We start from the raw sequence: 19,275 nt of genomic DNA, 5'->3' as shown, positions 1-19,275 counted from the left end.
GCTTCGGCCAGCCCGTCACAACGGCCCACCGGGCCAGTTCGCCCCTGCACTCTCCAGCTGGTAAAATCTACTCACCACGGGCGAGTGCATTTGTCGAGCCCTGATTATGCAACATATTTCCCTTAGTGGTGGTGAATATAATCTTGAATGATAAAAATGTTGGTACAAGTTATTATATAAAATGCTCTTTTAAGAAATAATCTCAAAAAGTGATATCAATTTTTTAAAGTACATGAGAAGCAGGAAGCCTGCGAAACAACCACTGGATGATGGAGATATTAAAAGGCACTCAAGGATAGTAAGGTCATAGTGGAGAAACTAAATGAATTCTTTGCATCAGTCTTCACAACTGAGGACACGTGGGAGATTCCCAAATCTGAGCCATTCCTTTTAGGTGACAAATCTAAGGAATTGTCCCAGATTGAGGTGTCATTAGAGGAGGTTTTGGAACAAATGGATAAACTAAACAGCAGTAAGTCACTAGGACCCGGTGGCAGTCCTTAACTGTGGTTTGTAACATATCCTTTAAATCATCTTCTGTACCAAATGACTGGAGGATAGCTAACACAATGACAGTTTTTAAAAAGTGCTTTAGATCCTTGTAATTATAGGCCAGTAAGTTCTGACTTCAGTATTGAGCAAATTGGTTGGCTGAAACTATAGTAAAGAACAGAGTTGTTAGGTCCATAATTAACATAATTTGCTGGAGAAAAATAGATGAATATAACTTGCTGGAGAAAAATCAACATAGAATCACCAGTCTACTAGAATGCTTTCAAAGGAGTCAACAGTCATGTGAACAAGCAGGAATCCACTAGATATAGTGTACTTAGATTTCCAGAAACCCTTTGACAAAGTCACTCATCAAAGGCTCTTAAGCAAAGTAAGATCTCATAGGATAAGAGGGGACGTCCTCTCAAGGACTGATAACTGCTTAAAAAAATAAGAAACAAAGGGGCGGAATAAATGGTTAGCTTTCAACATGGAGAGAGGTAATTAGTCGTGTCCCCTAAGGGTCCCTGCTAGGATCAGTTCCATTCAACATATCCATAAAAGATCTGGATAAAGGGGCAAACAGTGAAGTGTCAACATTTGTAAATGATACTGCTCAAGTCCAAAGGAGACTATGAAGAGCTTCAAAAGGATCTCACAAAACGAGGTGACTGGACAGCAGATGACATTTAATTTTACTAAATGCAAAGTAATGCATATTGGAAGATATAATTCCAACTATACAAATAAAATGATGAGTACCATTACCACTCAAGAGAGAGTTCTTAGAATAATTGTGGATGGTTTTCTGAAAACATACACTCAATGTGCTTCCGCAGTCAAAAAAGCAAAATTCTATTTTTTTTAAATAGAATCTGTTGATTTTTTTAAAAATCATTTTAAAAAAGAGAATAAGACAGAGAATATCTTATTACCTCTGTATAAATCCATGGTATGCCCACATCCTGATGTGGTCACCTCATCTCAAAAAAGACATCTTGACATTGGAAAAAGTTCGGAAAAGGGCAAAAAATGATTAGGGGTATGGAATAGCTGCCATATGAGGAGACTTGGGCTATGTCTAGACTAGATGCTTCTTTCGGAAGAAGCTTTTCCGGAAGAGATCTTGCAAAAAAACTTCTAAAAGAGAGCATCCATTCTGCGAAAGCACATCGAAAAAGCGATATGCTTTTTCGAAAGATAGCATCCATTCAGTGTGGATGCTATATCTTGCATCTAAGCCATGATTAGTTACTATAGGCGGAATGGCCACCAGGGCACCTGTGCTTTTTCCTCTTTCCTCTTCTTGCGAAAGAACTCCCTCTTCCCCATCCACACATGCTTGTAGAAAGAAGTTTACCAATGTCGGAAAAACCCCTCCTTTTGATTTTTTTCAAAAGAATGTGATTGCGGTGTGGAGTTAATTGACGTTTTTCAGAAAAACCGTTTTTCCGGAAAAAAAAGCTCTGTTGTGTAGACATACCCTGGGACTTTTCAGCTTGGGAAAGATGGCTAAGGGGGATGTTATTGAGGTTTATCACTGGTGTTGGAAATTATCACTGGTGTTGGGAAAGTGAATAAAGATGAGTTATTTACTCATTCCCATAATACAAGAACCAGGGGGTCACCAAATGAAATTAATTGGTAGCCAGTTTAAAACAAACAAAAAGAAGTACTTCTTCACACAACACATAGTCAACCTGTAAAACTCCTTGCCAGAGGATGTTATGAAGTCCAAGACCATAACAGTATTAAAAAAGAGCTAGATACTTTCATGGAGGATAGGTCCATCAATGGGTATTAGCCAGGGAGGGCAGGAATTGTGTTCCTAGCTTCTGTTTGTCAGAAGCTGGGGAATAGATCACTTGATGATTATCTGTTCTGTTCATTCCCTCTAAGGCACCAGGCATTGGCTACAGTCAGAAGACAAAATATTGGGCTAAATGGACCTTTGGTCTGACCCCGCATGGTTTTTCTTATGTTCAGAGCTGCTCCATGTAATTGTATTTGCGTACAAAAGGTGCGGGATAACTGAAAGCTGTTGAAGATCACTATGGGCATCAATAGAACTTAAATCTTGGTTTCACTTGTATAGTTTTTTAATGTGAGAAACTTCTCAGGGAACTTTCTTATGCCCTAGACTGATTCACTTGAATTCAGTCAATAGGCTAATCACAGGAGCTGTTGTAACAAAATAATATGTATTGGGACCTAGTTTTTTATTGCATATTAGTGCAAGTTCACATGTGGTTCAGCCAAGCAACATTTGGCATAAATCCAAGAGAGGGGGAGAGGATGCTACACCGTTCAGGCTCTAGCCTGGTTGCTGACAACTAGTACAGCAATCTCAGCTCTGGTGTTTTATATGCAGCTTCCAGGAATTAGATGGACAGAAAGATGTTCTGCTCATACCCACTTTTTCCTTGCCATACTTAAAGGCACCATTTGGGGAGTGGGGGGAGGGGAGCTACAGCCACATGTACTACGATGCTACTTGGTCTTTTTTCCCCTTCCTCTCACTGTCAGGAATCAGGTGAAAGCACCTGTTGTCTCTACATTGCTGGCAGCTAGGGCAGGGAGTGCATGATAGCCACAGTGACACACCATATCGTGGCAGGAACTCCCTGTCTGAGGTAATCTTCCCAAGGCCAGATTCAGCCTGTTGAATTATCCCTAAATATGCAGTGTAACTAATAGATATCAAAGTAAAACATGAAACTTGTTCATAGTCCTATGGAGAATAGAGAATTTGTGGCCATCGACCTCTGTTAAGAATTGAGATTTTTTTTTTTTTTTTTTAAATGTAATTACAGGCAGTAATGAAGATTTCGTCTCCCTATCTGAATAGCATTGATCATGTGATCTGAGAGCTTGGGAGAGAACATAGATTTGGCTGATTTTGTTTTACTTGGACTTTATAGTCTCGCCAGATCACATCTGGAGCTTTGACATATAAGTAAAATTCCATTAATATATACAGATGAAATCCAAGTGACTTCAATCATTTTACCCCCTATACTCTATATCTAAATGTGATCAACTATGGTAGGTACCTATTTGTTACAAAATGTGTCAGTTACTGAACGGATAAGGGTGGGTTACCTCACCCACAAATCCCCAGGAGGAATCCTGTCTGTCTGGAGAGGGTTTTAAAACATACTTCAGTTTCCCTGAAACACATCTTGACATGTCCTTGATGAACACATTGTGGTAGTTCCATTAACTATAAATTGGGTCCGATAAGATGAAATATATCAGCTGGCTAGAACCGGCCTGCTGATAGTTTTGTCTCCTCACAGGCTGCTTATCTAGGTCTTTCATCTTTGTTCTCATACTCAGGGAAAAAAATTGCCAACTGAGCCAAAGACTGTTTCATGAGTCTTATCTAAGAGCTACCACACTATAATGAAGTGCTTTGTCAATCAGCCAGCAGTGAAATGACTCTTCATAATCAGCTTCAAATAATGTGAGTTGTGTGACAACAGTCCTTTGACCATAACACATTTATCATAAAGGTTTACTGAAGAGCACCTGTTTGAGCATATTATTTTGCCAGTAGCTTTTTATATAGTTTTAAAGGGGAGGACATTTAATGCTGTCATTCGTAAACAGTCTACACCGGAACTTGTTAACAGTGTTAAAGCATGGTTTCAACAAACACTTAAAAAAAGTCCTTGACCATACTGAAGCAGCAAAAAAAATCATAAATTATGAAGGAAGGCACTCTAGAAACTAGTCTGAATTCCTCACTTACCCCTGGTCTACACTAGGGATGTGATGGACTAGTCAGCTAGTTGACTATCCGATAAGCATTTGCTTATTGGATAGTTGACCTGCTAGTCGAATAGTCACTTCCCTCCTCCCCCCACTCCCCACTGCCTCTATCAGAAAGAGGCAGCAAGGGGTGGGGAGAGGAAGGAATACTTCAAAGTGCAACACCACTTGAAGCCTGGGGCAGACCCCGGGCTTCACACAGCGCTGCCACTTTGAAATGCTGCATGCAGCCCAGGGCCAGCTGGGGTGTCTGTAGGCTGCGCATGGCATTTCAAAGTGGCAATGCCATGTGCAGCTCCGGATCAGCAGGAGTCCCCAGCTGACCCCCGGGCTCCATGCAGTGCTTCTGCCTTTGAAGTGTAGCAACAGTCATAATGCATCAACTATTCAATTAGTCGATATTGAACGTCCTTAGTCTACATGAGGGGATAAGTTCGAATTAAGGTACTTAACTTCAACTGCGTTAATTGCATAGCTTAAGTTGAAGTATCTTAAGTCAAATTTTGGCTCCGTCCACACAGCAAGTTGAAGGGACCACACCCTCCCTTCGACTAACCTTACCCCTCATGGAAGCAGGACTACTGGCATCAACAGGAGCACCCTCTCAGTTCAAATTAGCATGTCTTCACCAGAGACGCTGATCTGAACCATGGAAGATCGATTGTGTCTGCTTCAATCTTATCTGTAATGTAGACAAGGTCCCTTAGAGTCCTTGAACATTACAGTTCCTTCTGTTCTACAAGAAGAGGATCTCACGTACAGGAAATCAAGCTTACTGAATGGCATCTATCTTGTGGAACAGGCAGCACAGTGAAATTTTAAAGATTTTAAACATCAGCTATTAAATTATGCATGAAGAGAGTAGTACTCCCTCAACGCAACTTCAGACTACCCACAAAAGTCAATGTATGGTGTATATTCTCATCACAGGGGTGCAAAAAAACATTCAGGTAAAAAGAGCTTGAAAATCTCTGCATATTTATGGCGCTGGTATAATCTTATAGCCCTTAATGTATATGTTTGCCTGTTAATATAGTATTAAAAGGACTCTGTCAGGACAGTTTAGACCAAGTTTAAGATTTGTACAAATAACTTTTACAAATGTCTATAAAAAGGTTTGTTATACGAAATCATTTTAATGGATTTCTCTGAAATCTCTGAAAACTACTAACTGTAACCTGTCATTTTTTCTTGGAATGAAACAAAAATATCTAAATGTTTTGTCAAGGTGCATTTATTTTCTGGGGAGGAACTAAATCCAAAGAATCAAATACATGACAGTAGTGAAGGGCTTTTTGGTTTCAAGCCACGTGTGTCAAGTCACCTCATAACTCCCAGTCTGCTCTCTGCACATCAGTAGTTCTGGAGCAAGAGTATGCACCATCAAGACTGGGCATGTGCATATCCTTGGATAGGTCAGGCTCTTTTTTTTTTTGTTTGCCTTCTGCAATGTGCTGATTTAATACACTTTGGGAACTATAATAAATCCTAAATCCATAAAAGTTAATTACTTAACTTAATTTGCATAGGTTTAATAAGTTCTAACTGTACTTTCCTTTTTTGGATTGTAAATGACACTCAAAACACAAGGCACTTGATTTTGTTTTCGATCCATCATGGTGTTCCATTGATAAAAAGCCAATGGGCATATTCCTGATTTACATCAGTGTACATGAGATTGGAGTCCGGCCCAGTAGTCACTTCTGCTTAGTACTGATGTCCTTTGGAGTACCCCATAGTGCAGTTACTTGGTGGCTCTAATGCAGAATTCTCCAGTTAACTTTGAATTGTGACATTATAGACTATACTTGTCATCCAAATGCCTGTTCTTCAAAGAGCTAAAGTCTCTAACAATACTTGTTTGCTACCTGGATCTTATGTCAATATATGCTGCTAAAACTGGCTAATTGTCCACAGTTAATATTTCATACTAGAGCAGCCTGGGCAAAAAAAAAATGTGCTGCAATGTAAAGAATTGTACTCTACTGTCAGTAGGGGGCAATCTTGGCATAGAATTTGTACAGAATGCTTGCTTTCCTCTTTACCCCTCTCATCTCCCCCCTCGTTACCCCCATTCTTTTGTGTAGAAAACTAAACAAGAGGCAAAAATATTTTTATAATGGAGTCATCATTAAATATGTCTCCGTCAAGCCTAATGAATAATTAATTTCAGCATAATTATTATTGCAGATTATACATCCCGAATTCTGCTCTGTGATCAACAGTAATTATCCAAAAATGCCCCATCTTTTCAGAGTTGCTGATGTAAATGTCTGTGTTGCTAGAAAATAATAGTTAAGTGTTGTTTATGGTAAAGGTAATAACCTCTGAATTATTCATTGCCATGTGACTGGCTGGCTTTTCAGCATCCCTATGCCCTTTGACTTTCCTCGGGTGAATATTTACAGTAAGTCATTTAGGCTAATGCCAAAGAAAATTAAATTTCTTGATTGGTTGTCACTAGAGCAGTAATAGCTGCAGAATTCTGAGAAAGAGGAATTCCCTTTCCAGGCCCCCTTCAATAGCTTTATATTAAATGTCATCATAAAATATGTAAGCACAGAGACTAATCTTTTTAAAAACGAAACACAAGAAAATGGCCCATTTCAATTCAAACCTCTGTTACATTTCTCATAATGTATTAATTAAGAATCTATAAAATCTGTTTTAGTAGAGTCTTCAGCATGCTCAGTTCGCAGCAGAGCTGCTAAACTTTATCCGTGAGGCAAACACCAAGCCAGCAGAACTGCAAAAAGAAAGAAAACAACAATGGAAGCGTAGCCCAGTAGCAGTGATCTTTTCAATGGACTTGCTCAGTCCTTAAATAGGCTGCTGGTTGGTTTGTGTGGTGGGCTTTGCCCCAGCCTCTTCAATACCCTAACTGGCTAGCTCCTGATCCAGAAATCTCCAGAATCGTTCTCTGCTTCATGTTTCAGTTTTGAATGCTCTTGTCGCCTCTCTGGGTCATAAGAACCTAGTGAGTGAGACTATGCAAAGATGGCTTAGGATAGACAGGAATGAGGGAGCCTCAATTGATTGTATGTGAAGGATTTATTTTCAAATTCTCAACCTTTTTATTTCTTTTCAGTGAAGAATGAAAAGGTACCAACCGTGAAAGACACTCACATTATGTATATTGTATATATAATGTGCACGGTCACATTATGTACATTGTATATAATGTGTGTTTATATATGGTGACAACCCACGACCTGCATGGTGCTAATGTGGGGGATTTTAATTCAGTTCTTACTAATATTTATAATGGAATATGTCCCTGTAGATGTACATTGTGAATTATAAAACATCAGGATCCCTGCCCCCAAAAAGTTTCCTAGGCCTTGTCTACAGACAGACTTTGCTCAGCTGCAAGCATGGAGCTTGAGGTGTAGAACATGTATTTACTCATACAGGTATGTTGAGAGAACCCCTCCTGTGGATGCTATTATACCAAAATAAAGGTCCTTGATACCGGTACAGCTCATTTCCCTTCCCATACATGAATAAGCTGTACCAATATAAGCCTCACAGGGGTAGCCAAGTTAGTCAGTAACAGGAAAAACTTAAAAAACAACAAATAGTCTGGTATCACTTTAAAGACTAACAAAACATGTAGGCTATGTCTACACTGCAGGCTTCTTGCACACGAACTGTTTTGCACAAGAGTTCTTGCACAAAAGGTCTTGTGCAAGAGCGCGTCCACACTGCCATGTGCTTTTGCACAAGAGCGCCCGTGGCAGTGTGGGTGCTCTCTTGCGCAGGAAACCCCTGTTGCCCAGGGATTATTCCACAAGAGGGCTTATTCCTTGTGGGGAAAAAAATAATTCTTGTGCAAGAAGCCCTCTGTTCCGATATTTTACTGTAAATTTACTTGCGCAAGAATGCACGTGCACTGTAGACGCTCTGCAAGTTTTTGCACAAGAACAGCCATTCTTGCGCAAAAAGCCTGCAGTGTAGATGCAGCCATAGATGGTGGTATGAGCTTTCGTGGGCACAGCTCACTTCATTTGAAGAAGTGGTCTGTGCCCACGAAAGCTCATGATCTCATCGACATGTTTTGTTAGTCTTTAAAGTGCTACCTGACCATTTGTTGGTTTTTAAGTTTTTCCAGTATAAGCCTTTTCATATCAGAATAAGCATGTTTATACTGGTATAACGGCATCCATATTACAGGGAGTTGTATTGCTTTAATATTGTGCCAGTACAGTTGCACAACTTCGTAGTGTAGACAAGGCTTAACAGTTTAGTCCTACAATTCTCATTCATGGCAGTAGTCCTACCTCATGCCAATTAGCCTCATTAAGTGCAGTGAGATTATTGGCACGAGTACAGGCTGTTTCAGAAAAATACAGTACCAGAGGTAATGGTTCAAATGTGGGAGAAGGGGAGGGGAAGTCAATGTTAAAATGCTTCACAAACAGTCTGATCTTAGAGGAGAGAGGTAGCACATGTCACGTAGGAATTGAGAAACTAGAGTAAAAGAGGCCTTTACACCACGCTCCTGTACTGGTTCCCAGCTAAACCCATTCTTCACTCCTGATATCTTCTTTTCTTCAGCGGTGATCCCTCTGACAGACTCTGAACACAAGTTACTGCCTTTGCACTTTGCAGTTGATCCTGGGAAAGACTGGGAGTGGGGGAAAGATGACAATGATAACACCAGACTTGCCAAGTAAGAACTCTTTATAATCTTAATAATAAGGTGTCTTGAACACATCTAGCATGATCTATGACCATGACACTCACTAATTATAAGGTTTATTGGGGGCAAAACAGGTGAGTGGGTGGGTCAAAACCTTACAAACATGATGGGAGGGGCTGTTAGTCTGAACAACACAAGTTCTCTGGTGTGGTGAAGTTAAGCACTGATTTTCCTTGGATGTATTTTTAACTAATTAGTCATCTGTTTTCTTTTCTCTGTTTTTCTTCAGCTTGATTCTGTCTCTGGAGGCAAAGCTTAATCTCCTGCACAGCTACATGAATGTAACCTGGATACGCATACCATCCGAAACACGGGTAACCCTTCTCTCTGGCTAAACAACAGAAAAGAAATAAGACACAATAGGGCATGTTCATTGGTGAGACTGAATGGTTCAGCTACCTACCTTATGTCAATAGCCAATAAAGGCGCAGAGCTTGGTGAAGTGCTTTGATTTTGGAATAAGGCTTTCAAATTTGCCATCTCATTTTCTTTTTTAAAATAAATAAATGAAACACACACACCCACAGAGCTGCTTGAGTGTTTTTGCAGCATACACCCCACTTTGAAAAGTAGTTTCTAGTAAAACTGCTCTTTTGGAATTATTTTTCTTTAGGAATTTTGTTTTGTTTTATTTTACAGTTCTTTATTTTTAAAGGTTTCCTGAACTATTTATGCTCCCATAATTCCAAAAGGCCTTTTCAGCAGCAGCTTGTGATCCAGCAGCCAATTTCAACTCAATTACTCTTATAAGAACTAAATTTCAACCCCTGGAAAACTCATAGCTTCACTTTTACATTAAAAAGTGGCTGACAGTGCCACAAACTGAAGTGGCAGTCTGGCACCCGGGAAAGAGGAAGCTATTTCACATGGGACATAGCAGAGACCTCATTGCTGCATCTCTCCCACACAATTCCTGTACAATTTATATTACAGAAGATGAGGTTGGTCTAATGTGAAAAGCTTCATGGGTGAGGACAAAAGTAATTAGGTACCCTGCACAACGGGGGGCTGAAAAGAGAAATTAAAGATTCAGGAAAAACAGAAGAGGAGAAAAAAATTGTTTTACATGGCCCAACCTATACTCAGTGAAGGCTCCACTCCTATTAAGATATTTTCAGATGTTTTCTTTCCTTTGTCAGCTCCAATTATTCCCACGTATTCTCTGCCCATCCCTCGCATTGGCAGAACCTCAGTTCCTCCATTTGCTTGTGAATCACGTCTGCTCCTATTGTAGTGTTACCTCCCACTGAATTAATCTGCCTGCACAAACAAGCCCCATCTCTATTATTATTATTGTATTAATTGACAAGCTCATGGGCTGACTTCTCATTCTTCTATAACGAGGGTTGGACATTGTTTTATGAAGCCACGATGAACCTCGTTTTTAACTGAAGAAGGTTCCCCGAGAGAATTCTGGCCCCTTTAAAGCCAATGACAGAACTCCTATTGATTTCAGTAAAGCCAGGATTTCACCCTTAGCATTAGAGAAGATAAATGTGTCCTTTTTCTTGTATCCAATATTAGTCAGGAATATAAAGTACAATAGACTTCCAATAATCCGGCACTTTTGGGACCTAGGTGGTGCTGGATTATCGGATATGCCAGACTATCAGGAGGTACTATAAGGGGACATACTCCCAACCCAATCCCCCTCCCCTCACTCTAGCCTAATTCTTGGGTCCCAGAGTTGCCGTGACAGCCGCACATCTCTCTCCAGGCGCTGGGGCACGTGTGCTGAGCGGCAGGCTTTCAGCATGAGCTGGCCGGGACACCGTGCACAACCCAATTCCCCTCCCCTCCCCTTCCCCAGAGCCAAATACCTCCCCTCCCTGCTTGTAACCCAATCCCCCCACACACCTTATGCTTGGGTCCCGGAGCCAGAGCCTCTGCGCCGCATCTGGGACTCCATGCGCACCTCCCTCCTCCCCGCCCTGATCCCCCTTCACCTTCTCCAGGCATCTCTCCCCCGCAACCTTATGTCCAGGTCCCAAAGCAGCTGCCTGAGCTCAGCAGCTGGCTGCTAGCTCATGCAGGCTGGGATGCTGTCTGCGACCTGGCGTGCACATGCAGGGTACGACACAGTGTGCCAGGGTCCATGAGCGGAATAGCATGGGCCCTGAGCGTGCATGCAGCTCACAACGGCCTGGCCGTGAGAGCAGCTGACCTGAGCAGTTCTGTCCTGGTTCCATCAGGAGCTGCTATTTTTTTCCATCAGGAGCCTTGGGTTGGCCACCCCTACACTAGGCTCTTGCCATTTTGATGCCGCACTATCGGGAGTGCTGGACAATTGGATGTCAGACTATTGGAGTTTTACTGTATATCAGTACAGAGCACTGCTGCTCCTTGTGTTGTTTGTATGGGGGTCTTTTTGATTGAATTGACTGTCCCAGAGAAGAAGGACCAGTTCTTACTGAATCACAATGTGTAAGTCACTCTGCCAAGAACATAATGTTGTCTTGCTTGTGCTTTTGCACAGCTAGATAGCAATAAACCAGTTATTGACAGGTTTATTTTGGATGAGGAGAATGGCATAACTCATAGCACTTCCCCAGCAAAGCTGAAACTTCTTCGATGGAACTAAGGTGAACTTACCCTTTATGCAGAGGGGCAGCCATACAAGCAGGAGCAGGGGGGGTGCTGCCACACCCCCTGGCTTTAGGGAGTTTCTATTCTATACAGGGTGTACAGATTAGTTCAATGGTTCTCAGCACCCCCGTTAAAAAAGCTGTTCCAGAACTCTTGTGGCCAGCACAAGGAGATGTACCACTTATGCATTTTGAGGACGTAATTGATACATAGTCCCAGTTCTGGCTTTGTGCACAGGGATGAATTATGCTTTGAAGGATTATGATCTCACATTCGCTGTAAAGATTTCTGGTGCTGCCTAGTGCTCAATATCCATTGTAGAGAGTGAGTGGTTTGGGCGCTCATCATCTTACAGGATCAGCCCTCTGTGTTAGCAAGCATTTCACTAGAGAGTGCAGGTGTTGCAGTAGTTGGAGTCTAGCTCTCTGATCTAGAGACTTTTATTTTTATCCCTGTGGCCATAATTGAACTTCTGATCTCAACTTAGACCTTAATGAACACTGGTCTCTCTTCCAGCCATGCAATTTAGTACAGTTTTCAGCATCTGTTTCAGGGGGACTCAGGATTGAGATTGTAAGAGTGTTGCCAGCTAGGGCTGAGATGGATTCCTAGTTCAAGAACCTTGCAAGTCATTTAACTATTATTTTCATAGCATTTGCGAGTGCTGTTATTGTCAGGCTTCCACAAGTCCCCAAATATTATTACATTGATGCACCTTGAGAATGGTGTGGTAGCCTCGCTCTCACAGAGCATAAACCGATATGTCACAAATGAGAGAGAGCAAATTTGTACTAAGGGTTAATGTTGTAATTGACACTGAGTTAGTAATCTTGCTAAATCTTGTAGTGAAATTTACTAGCCCTGGCACAAAATCCATTACCAGTCCTTTACCTTGATGGTAAAGAACATTACTCTCTGACCCAGAAAAATGTCACTTTCCCTCAACAAATCAGTGAGTAGAATTTTGCAAATTAGAATGAACATGTGCAAGTTTGAAAGCTGCAAGAATTTCCTATGTCCCATTTGGAATCCTTTTGTAACTATTTTATGCAACCAGTTGTGTAATTTCACCTCTGAACATGAACCGGAACTCAGATTTCCAAATAAATGTCAAGTCCTTCTGCATTTTGTGATTGGCTGTAGTGTATACTATTTTGTTAACTAGTTTCGTTGCAGAATTTTGCTACTTATCTCTGAAGTAATTTAACTTCTGTTTTGTTCATTGTAGGCCCTGTAGACTTTAGAGGTTAATGAAAAATTAACTTTAAAAAGTCTGTCTATAGATGTAAAGCTACAAAAGTTAGAGTAATTAGAGCAGTTTGATGGGGGATATAAAACTTTGTCCTAATGTAAAATTAATTTTATTTTATTTAATCCTAACTAATTTCTCCTAACAGGCCCCTTTGGCCCAGCCAGAATCACCCACCGCTTCTGCAGGGGAGGATGTTCAGTCTCTGGCTGACTCAATGGACTCAGACCGAGATTCCGTCTGCAGTAATTCAAATGGCAGCAATGGCAAAAATTGTAAAGAAAAGGAAAAAGACAAACAGAGAAAAGATAAAGACAAAAACAGGACGGATTCAGTTGCCAATAAACTCGGAAGCCTCAGTAAAACTCTAGGAATTAAGCTGAAAAAGAATATGGGGGGATTGGGGGGCCTGGTGCATGGCAAGATGAACAGAGCAAATTCAGGGAATGGGAAAAATGGGGACATCATGGAAAAAGGCAAAGAGAAGAAGTCGAAGTCTCGCAAAGGGAGCAAAGAGGAGTCTGGACAGTCCGCGAGCACGTCTCCATCTGAGAAGACAACTCCCTCTCCTACTGACAAGGCGAGCGTCTCACCCGCTGAAAAGATGAACACGAAATCCCTCTCTGACAAACAGTCTGATGCATGGAAATACAGCACCGACGTGAAGCTGAGCCTCAATATTTTGAGAGCTGCCATGCAAGGAGAGCGCAAGTTTATTTTTGCTGGCCTTCTTCTGACTAGCCACAGGCATCAGTTCCATGAGGAGATGATCGGCTATTACCTGACCAGTGCCCAAGAGCGCTTCAATGCTGAGCAGGAACAGAAGCGAAAGGAGGCTGAGAAAAAAGCTATTCTCAATGGGTCATCCTGCAGGAAACTGGAGCAAGAAGCATATTCAAAAGAAAAGTTAGAATCGTCTCCTCAGGACAGGGCATCACCAGTCTTGCCTCAAAGCCATACAACTCAACTGGTTTTAAAGTTTAAAGATCGCACTAGTCCCACTCCAGGGTCATTTTCTTCACCTAGTAATGGTGCTAAGAAAAGTGGACCCGTTCCAGTATCTGCCCACTATAGCCATACACCACCTGTTCAAAGGCAAAGCGTTATTCATTTGCATGATGTCAACTCCAAGCCATCGAGCTTCCAAGACGATAGCTATAAGCCAGTAGTTGGCACCTTAAAAACATGTGCCACTTATCCCCAACAGAATCGATCACTGTCTTCACAGAGCTATAGCCCAGCCCGGATAGCAGGGATCCGTACAGTGAACACAGTGGAATCACTGACCTATGCCTTGCCTACCGAACACAAGTCCCAGACATTTACAAATGGGTTTAATACCGGAGATATCAGAGACTGCTTAGAATATGCTGATGAGGAAGCTCCTCAGACCTGGTTGAACAATGATAAAAATCGAGGCAGAAGCACAGTTTGCCCAATATATTCCATCCAGCAGAACCGTTGCAAGAAGGAGAACTGCTCCTTTTATGGTCGCCCTGAGACTGAAAATTACTGCTCATACTGCTACAAAGAGGAGTTAAAGCGCAGGGAGAGAGAAAATAAGGGACACCGGCATTGAGGATTGGGAGGCTCCTTCCCTAACTACTTAGTTTAACCATTTTCTTACTTACAAAGTAAATAGCGATGGATTATAGAAAAAGGAATCCTAAAAAGGGAATGATAGGTAAATAATGTCTAGTTTGTCACTTTTCTGGGGCAATGCAGAAATAAGAGGATTAATTTATCATAAAGAATTTATTATTTTCCATTTTGTCAGTGTCTTTTTTACATACTCTGGTAAGCTGAAAGGTTGTTTACTTCTTTGTCAGTGCTGTGTATATGTTTGGTCAAAAATGTACTAATGGTGCCTGAATTTACACTGACATCACTCAGGTAGTAGAATGACAGGGAAAAAAGTCATAATACTGGAGATGTGGTATTGTAATAGAATAGTATATGCCTCGTATACATTTGAAATTCTATAGCCATCATAGGAGTGATTTTTTTCTCAATAGAAAGTAAATATTTTCATATCCCTTTTTTAGAAGAGTCATAATTTTGCATACTGCACATTTTTAACATTGTTACACTACATATCATGGACTACTTTTTATTACATTACTGTAAACATTTGTATTCATTTTAGTGTGAAATGCAACGTCTCCAGGAAGATGTGAATGAAGGTCTGGATTCATGAGGACTCTTATCTCTTCCTAACCATAGGTGCTTTTGGATATTTTTCCCCAGATCAGTAAAAATATGTCCTATTCCATTAGTTAATTTGCTGTGAATTCCTAGACAGACATTACTATAAACATAGTGGACCTATTATATGCAAAATTTCATATCACACAACAATCCCAGCAAATAATTTTAATCGCATGAACTTCATCAGCATTTCTATGGCTGTGAAGGTGAGGAGAAATTTATAAAAACTACCTAAAAGATGGCCTGGGTTTCTATAACTTGCTCACCAACCAGAATTTTTATAGCCAATGACCTATTCAGCACAAATAATTAGTAAAATATATTCAATTTCTATGTCTACAATCTGACTTCTTTTATTTATGAATTTGTTCTTTGTCCAAAATTATGGATGAATGGTTATTACAAAAATACTTCCTCAGGCCCATAGTCAGAGGTGGTGTGAAGGGTGTGAAAGCATCCTCATGGTCCCCCATATTCTGGGGCATGCTGCAGCCAGGCAGTAGAAGGCAGGAGCAGCGCGCTGCCCAAGCCTTCCTCCTGCATATTCTGGCTGTCCGGGGGAAAGCAGGGGCTGATTTCCCCGCTTACTTGGGAGATCATGGTGGGTACATTCACACCCTTGCCATCCACATTTACAAAAAAAAGCACCCTGCGTACGGGCCTGTTCCTTCTAAGCACTTTTCCAGTCTATTTGTTGCAAATATTGTTTTGAGTCTTGTGGACTGAACGACAGCCACATCCACAAAGAGCTTTGAGGATATCTGTGCAAACACTTCCAGCATGAATACTCCTGCAAATGCAGATTTATACAAGTCTTCGTAGCCAAATATTTTCAGAGGTATTTGTGATATTTCTTTCCTCTCTGGGAATAAAGCTTTACTCGACTGGCTATGTGTGAAAAGCAGCTCGAAGGGTTTGCAAATACCATCAAAGTACATTTGTGGTTCTTAATACAAGACGTTTTTTCTGAACACTATTTGCAGTTTTCATGCTGCCAATCAATATAAGTTTGGCAATAAAATAAACTCAGATTTTTTTCAGTGTTGATACAGTTGTAAACATTGCCTGATTTTCCTATCTGTAGCTTCAGAGGGGTAGCTGAGTTAGTTTGTAACCGGAAAAACTTAAAAAACAACTAATAGTATTGCAGCACCTTAAAGATTAACAAAACGGCTGTGTCTACACTGGCATGAATTTCCGGAAATGCTTAAAACGGAATACTATTCCGTTTTCAGTTTTTCCGGAAAAGGAGCGTCTACATTGGCAGGCTGCTTTTCCGGAAAAACCCTTTTTCTGGAAAAGCGTCTGTGGCCAATGTAGATGCGCTTTTCCGGAAAAGAGCCCAAATCGCCATTTTCGTGATCGGGGCTTTTTTCCGGAAAAGACTACTGGGCTGTCTACACTGGCCCTTTTCCGGAACAGTGTTCCGGAATAAGGACTTATGCCCGAGCGGGAGCAGAATAGTTTATCCGGAATAGCGGCTGATTTTGTACAGTAGAGCATCGTTGCTTTTCCGGAAATTCAAGGGCCAGTGTAGACAGCTCACAGCTTATTCCGGAAAAGCGGCTGATTTTCCGGAATAAGTGGCCCAGTGTAGACACAGCCTAGATGTAGATGGTGTCACAAGCTCATTTTCTGCAGGCATACAGAAAAGCTTTTGCCTTCAGAACTCTCTTTGGTCATTCTCTGCCATTCTCAGGATCATTCGTATTATCCAAGTATTAAAAAAACACTTTTCCTGGCCCACAAAAGGCTTAGGGCCTAATTCTCACCACACAGACTCAGGTCTCGCATGTGTGTAACTGTTAATTTGAGTACAGTTGTTCCTATTTAGTATCAGTGTGAGCTCAGTCAGTCCCTTTGGCCCTGATTCATTTTCTGGACAGCATTTAAACATGAGCCAAGTCCCGCTTGAAATCAGTGGAATTTTGTTTCATTCTTAGAGGTAAACAGATATTTAAATGTTTTGCTGAATCCGATCCTGGAAGACATTTTTATTAAATAGATTAATGAACCATCCCTAAGAAGATGAATTTGTTAAAAAAAAAAAAAAAAAACCTTGTGGGTAGTACCCAACTAGCTCTTTCATGAATTCAGACCTGTGTTGAATTTGTGTCCATTTGTCATGAAGGGAACATGTTATCAAGCTAAGTGAGTTGTTAAAGTGTCCTTTATTGTGAGACTCCCCCTTAAGAAGCCTAGAGTTCAAAATCATGGTTCTTGATGTTGCCACAACGTCTTTTTTGGTTAGCTGTAGCGAGTAAGCGTATGTTCTCATTGCCAAAGAAATCTGTGATTTCAGATCATCTTAAAACAAATCAAACATATTTGATTTGTATATGTTAAAGTGGGGGAGAGAGAGAAAGAGAGAGGACAAAATATTAAATAATTATTAGACTAGCAGTAGCATTTGATATTCCTGTAAATGCTCCTATATAAAGTTGTTTGAGAAAATTCCATTTAGCATCCAGTTGCTCTTGCCCATTTATTTGATTCGGCTGCATCATCTTTGAATAAGAAGAAATTTGGTCCCAGTGCATACTTAAAAATGCATACATTATTTGTTTTAAGTTTTAAAAATAGCTTATTTAGTAAAGTTTTAGATGCAATTTTCCTCAAAATAAGAGGTTTGCAAAGTCAATATTTCCATAAGCAGGGCTCGACAAATTAGTCAAACTACTCGCCCAGGGTGAGTAGATTTTAAGCCAGTACGGCGCCGCAGCGCATGAGCAGCGTGGTCTGTGTATGCGCAGCGTGCCAAGCCGCGCAGCTGGCGAGCAGGGCTCGCCGCAGCTTGTCAAGCCTTGTCCATAAGCAATTACTACCGTATAAATTACTTAATAAATTGACTCTTATCTACACCATTTTGAAAAGTGAAATTGACCTCCATAATAACAACATACAGGCAGTCCCCGGGTTACGTACAAGATAGGGACTGTAGGTTTGTTCTTAAGTTGAATCTGTATGTAAGTCGGAACTGGCGTCCAGATTCAGCCGCTGCTGAAACTGACCGCCAGTTCCGACTTACATACAGAATCAACTTAAGAACCCCAGGCGTCCTCAAGTCAGCTGCTGCTGCTGAAACTGATCAGCAGCTGATTCCAGGAAGCCCGGGGCAGAGCAACTCTGCCTCGGGCTTTCTGTAGTCAGCACTGGTCAGTTTCAGCAGCAGCTGACTTGAGGACGCCTGGGGCAGAGCAGCTGGGTGCTGCTGGGTTGCTCCAGTAGCGCCACTCCTCGGTGCTACTGGACCAACCCAGCAGCACCCCATCTGCTCTGCCCCAGGCGTCCTGATTCAGCCGCTGTTGAAACTGACCAGGGAGACGCGGAGAAAGCCCCGGAGTACACGGGCGGCAGGACCGCGAGGTCCCGCAGTCCGTGTCCTCCGGGGCGAGCCCCGTTCGTAACTGCGGATCCGACATAAGTCGGATCCGCGTAAGTCGGGGACTGCCTGTAATTGTGTCACCATAGCCAATCATCACAATATGCAGCGTCATACTTTGCTTCCTGCTCCTTTCTCATATTTTATTTTTTCAGTTATTTAAAATTAATGTATTGTGTGATACAGGTTGAACCTCTTTAATCCAGCACTCTCTGATCTGGCAACATCCATGGGCCAGCAGGATTTTAGTTAGCTGGATCTTCGCTTATCGTGGATGTGACTAAGTTTTTCTGCAGTCCCATTCAGTTGTTTACAACCACCAGTCCTGGCTTTCACTATTCTGTGCTGTTATTTAGCTTTAATTTACCACTAAATGTCTTCTAAGAGCCCAGTAAGCAGTGGAAATGTTGGTAGTACTACTAGAGAATATTGACCTCCCATGGTTTGGCAAATTCTCTGGTTCAGCACTGGTCAGGTTCTGAGGGTGCCAGGCTAGAGAGGTTGAACCTGTAGTAGTGATATTCATTATTACACAACCACCCATTTCCTCAACTTCTTTAATAACTTATTGGGGCTTACTGTATTAGCTCAGCACAAGGTTGCCCTCTTCTGTGAACTTTTCCCAGCATCCCCTTTTCATACTGTCCCTTTAAATTTGGCCGAGAAATCAGGTACGACCCTGAAAGGGTCATTTTTGCAACTGGCTGCTGCTAGCTAAATCTTCCTCTGCCCCCTACTGATGAGTTGTGTTTATTCCTGTTATGTATTCCCTTAGGCTATGTCTAGACTGCAGACTTCTTTCAGAAGAAACTTATCCGGAAGAGATCTTCCGAGAAAACTTCCAAAAGAGCACGTCCACACTGCCAAAGAGCATCGAAAAAG

At 41.5% G+C, this 19,275-nt stretch overlaps 1 protein-coding gene across 5 annotated transcripts in view; it reads left to right on the top strand.

Annotated features, from left to right (window-relative positions):
• The window catches only part of OTUD7A (OTU deubiquitinase 7A), a 227,748-nt gene extending 210,382 nt beyond the window's left edge, over nucleotides 1–17,366 (top strand). For all 5 annotated transcript variants that reach the window (XM_089781887.1, XM_075897706.2, XM_075897700.2 and 2 more), the window contains 3 exons: nucleotides 8,824–8,938; nucleotides 9,198–9,282; nucleotides 12,952–17,366. In XM_089781887.1, the coding sequence (XP_089638013.1) occupies nucleotides 8,824–8,938; nucleotides 9,198–9,282; nucleotides 12,952–14,382 (1,631 nt within the window). In that variant the 3' untranslated portion in view covers nucleotides 14,383–17,366. The remainder of the gene's footprint in view (nucleotides 1–8,823; nucleotides 8,939–9,197; nucleotides 9,283–12,951) is intronic.
• The last annotated feature ends 1,909 nt before the right edge of the window (nucleotides 17,367–19,275 follow it).

Source organism: Pelodiscus sinensis, chromosome 14 (assembly GCF_052426305.1).
Source record: "Pelodiscus sinensis isolate ZL-2025 chromosome 14, ASM5242630v1, whole genome shotgun sequence".
In the NCBI taxonomy this organism is placed as follows: Eukaryota; Metazoa; Chordata; order Testudines; family Trionychidae; genus Pelodiscus; species Pelodiscus sinensis.
This window is presented reverse-complemented; position numbering and strand designations above follow the sequence as displayed.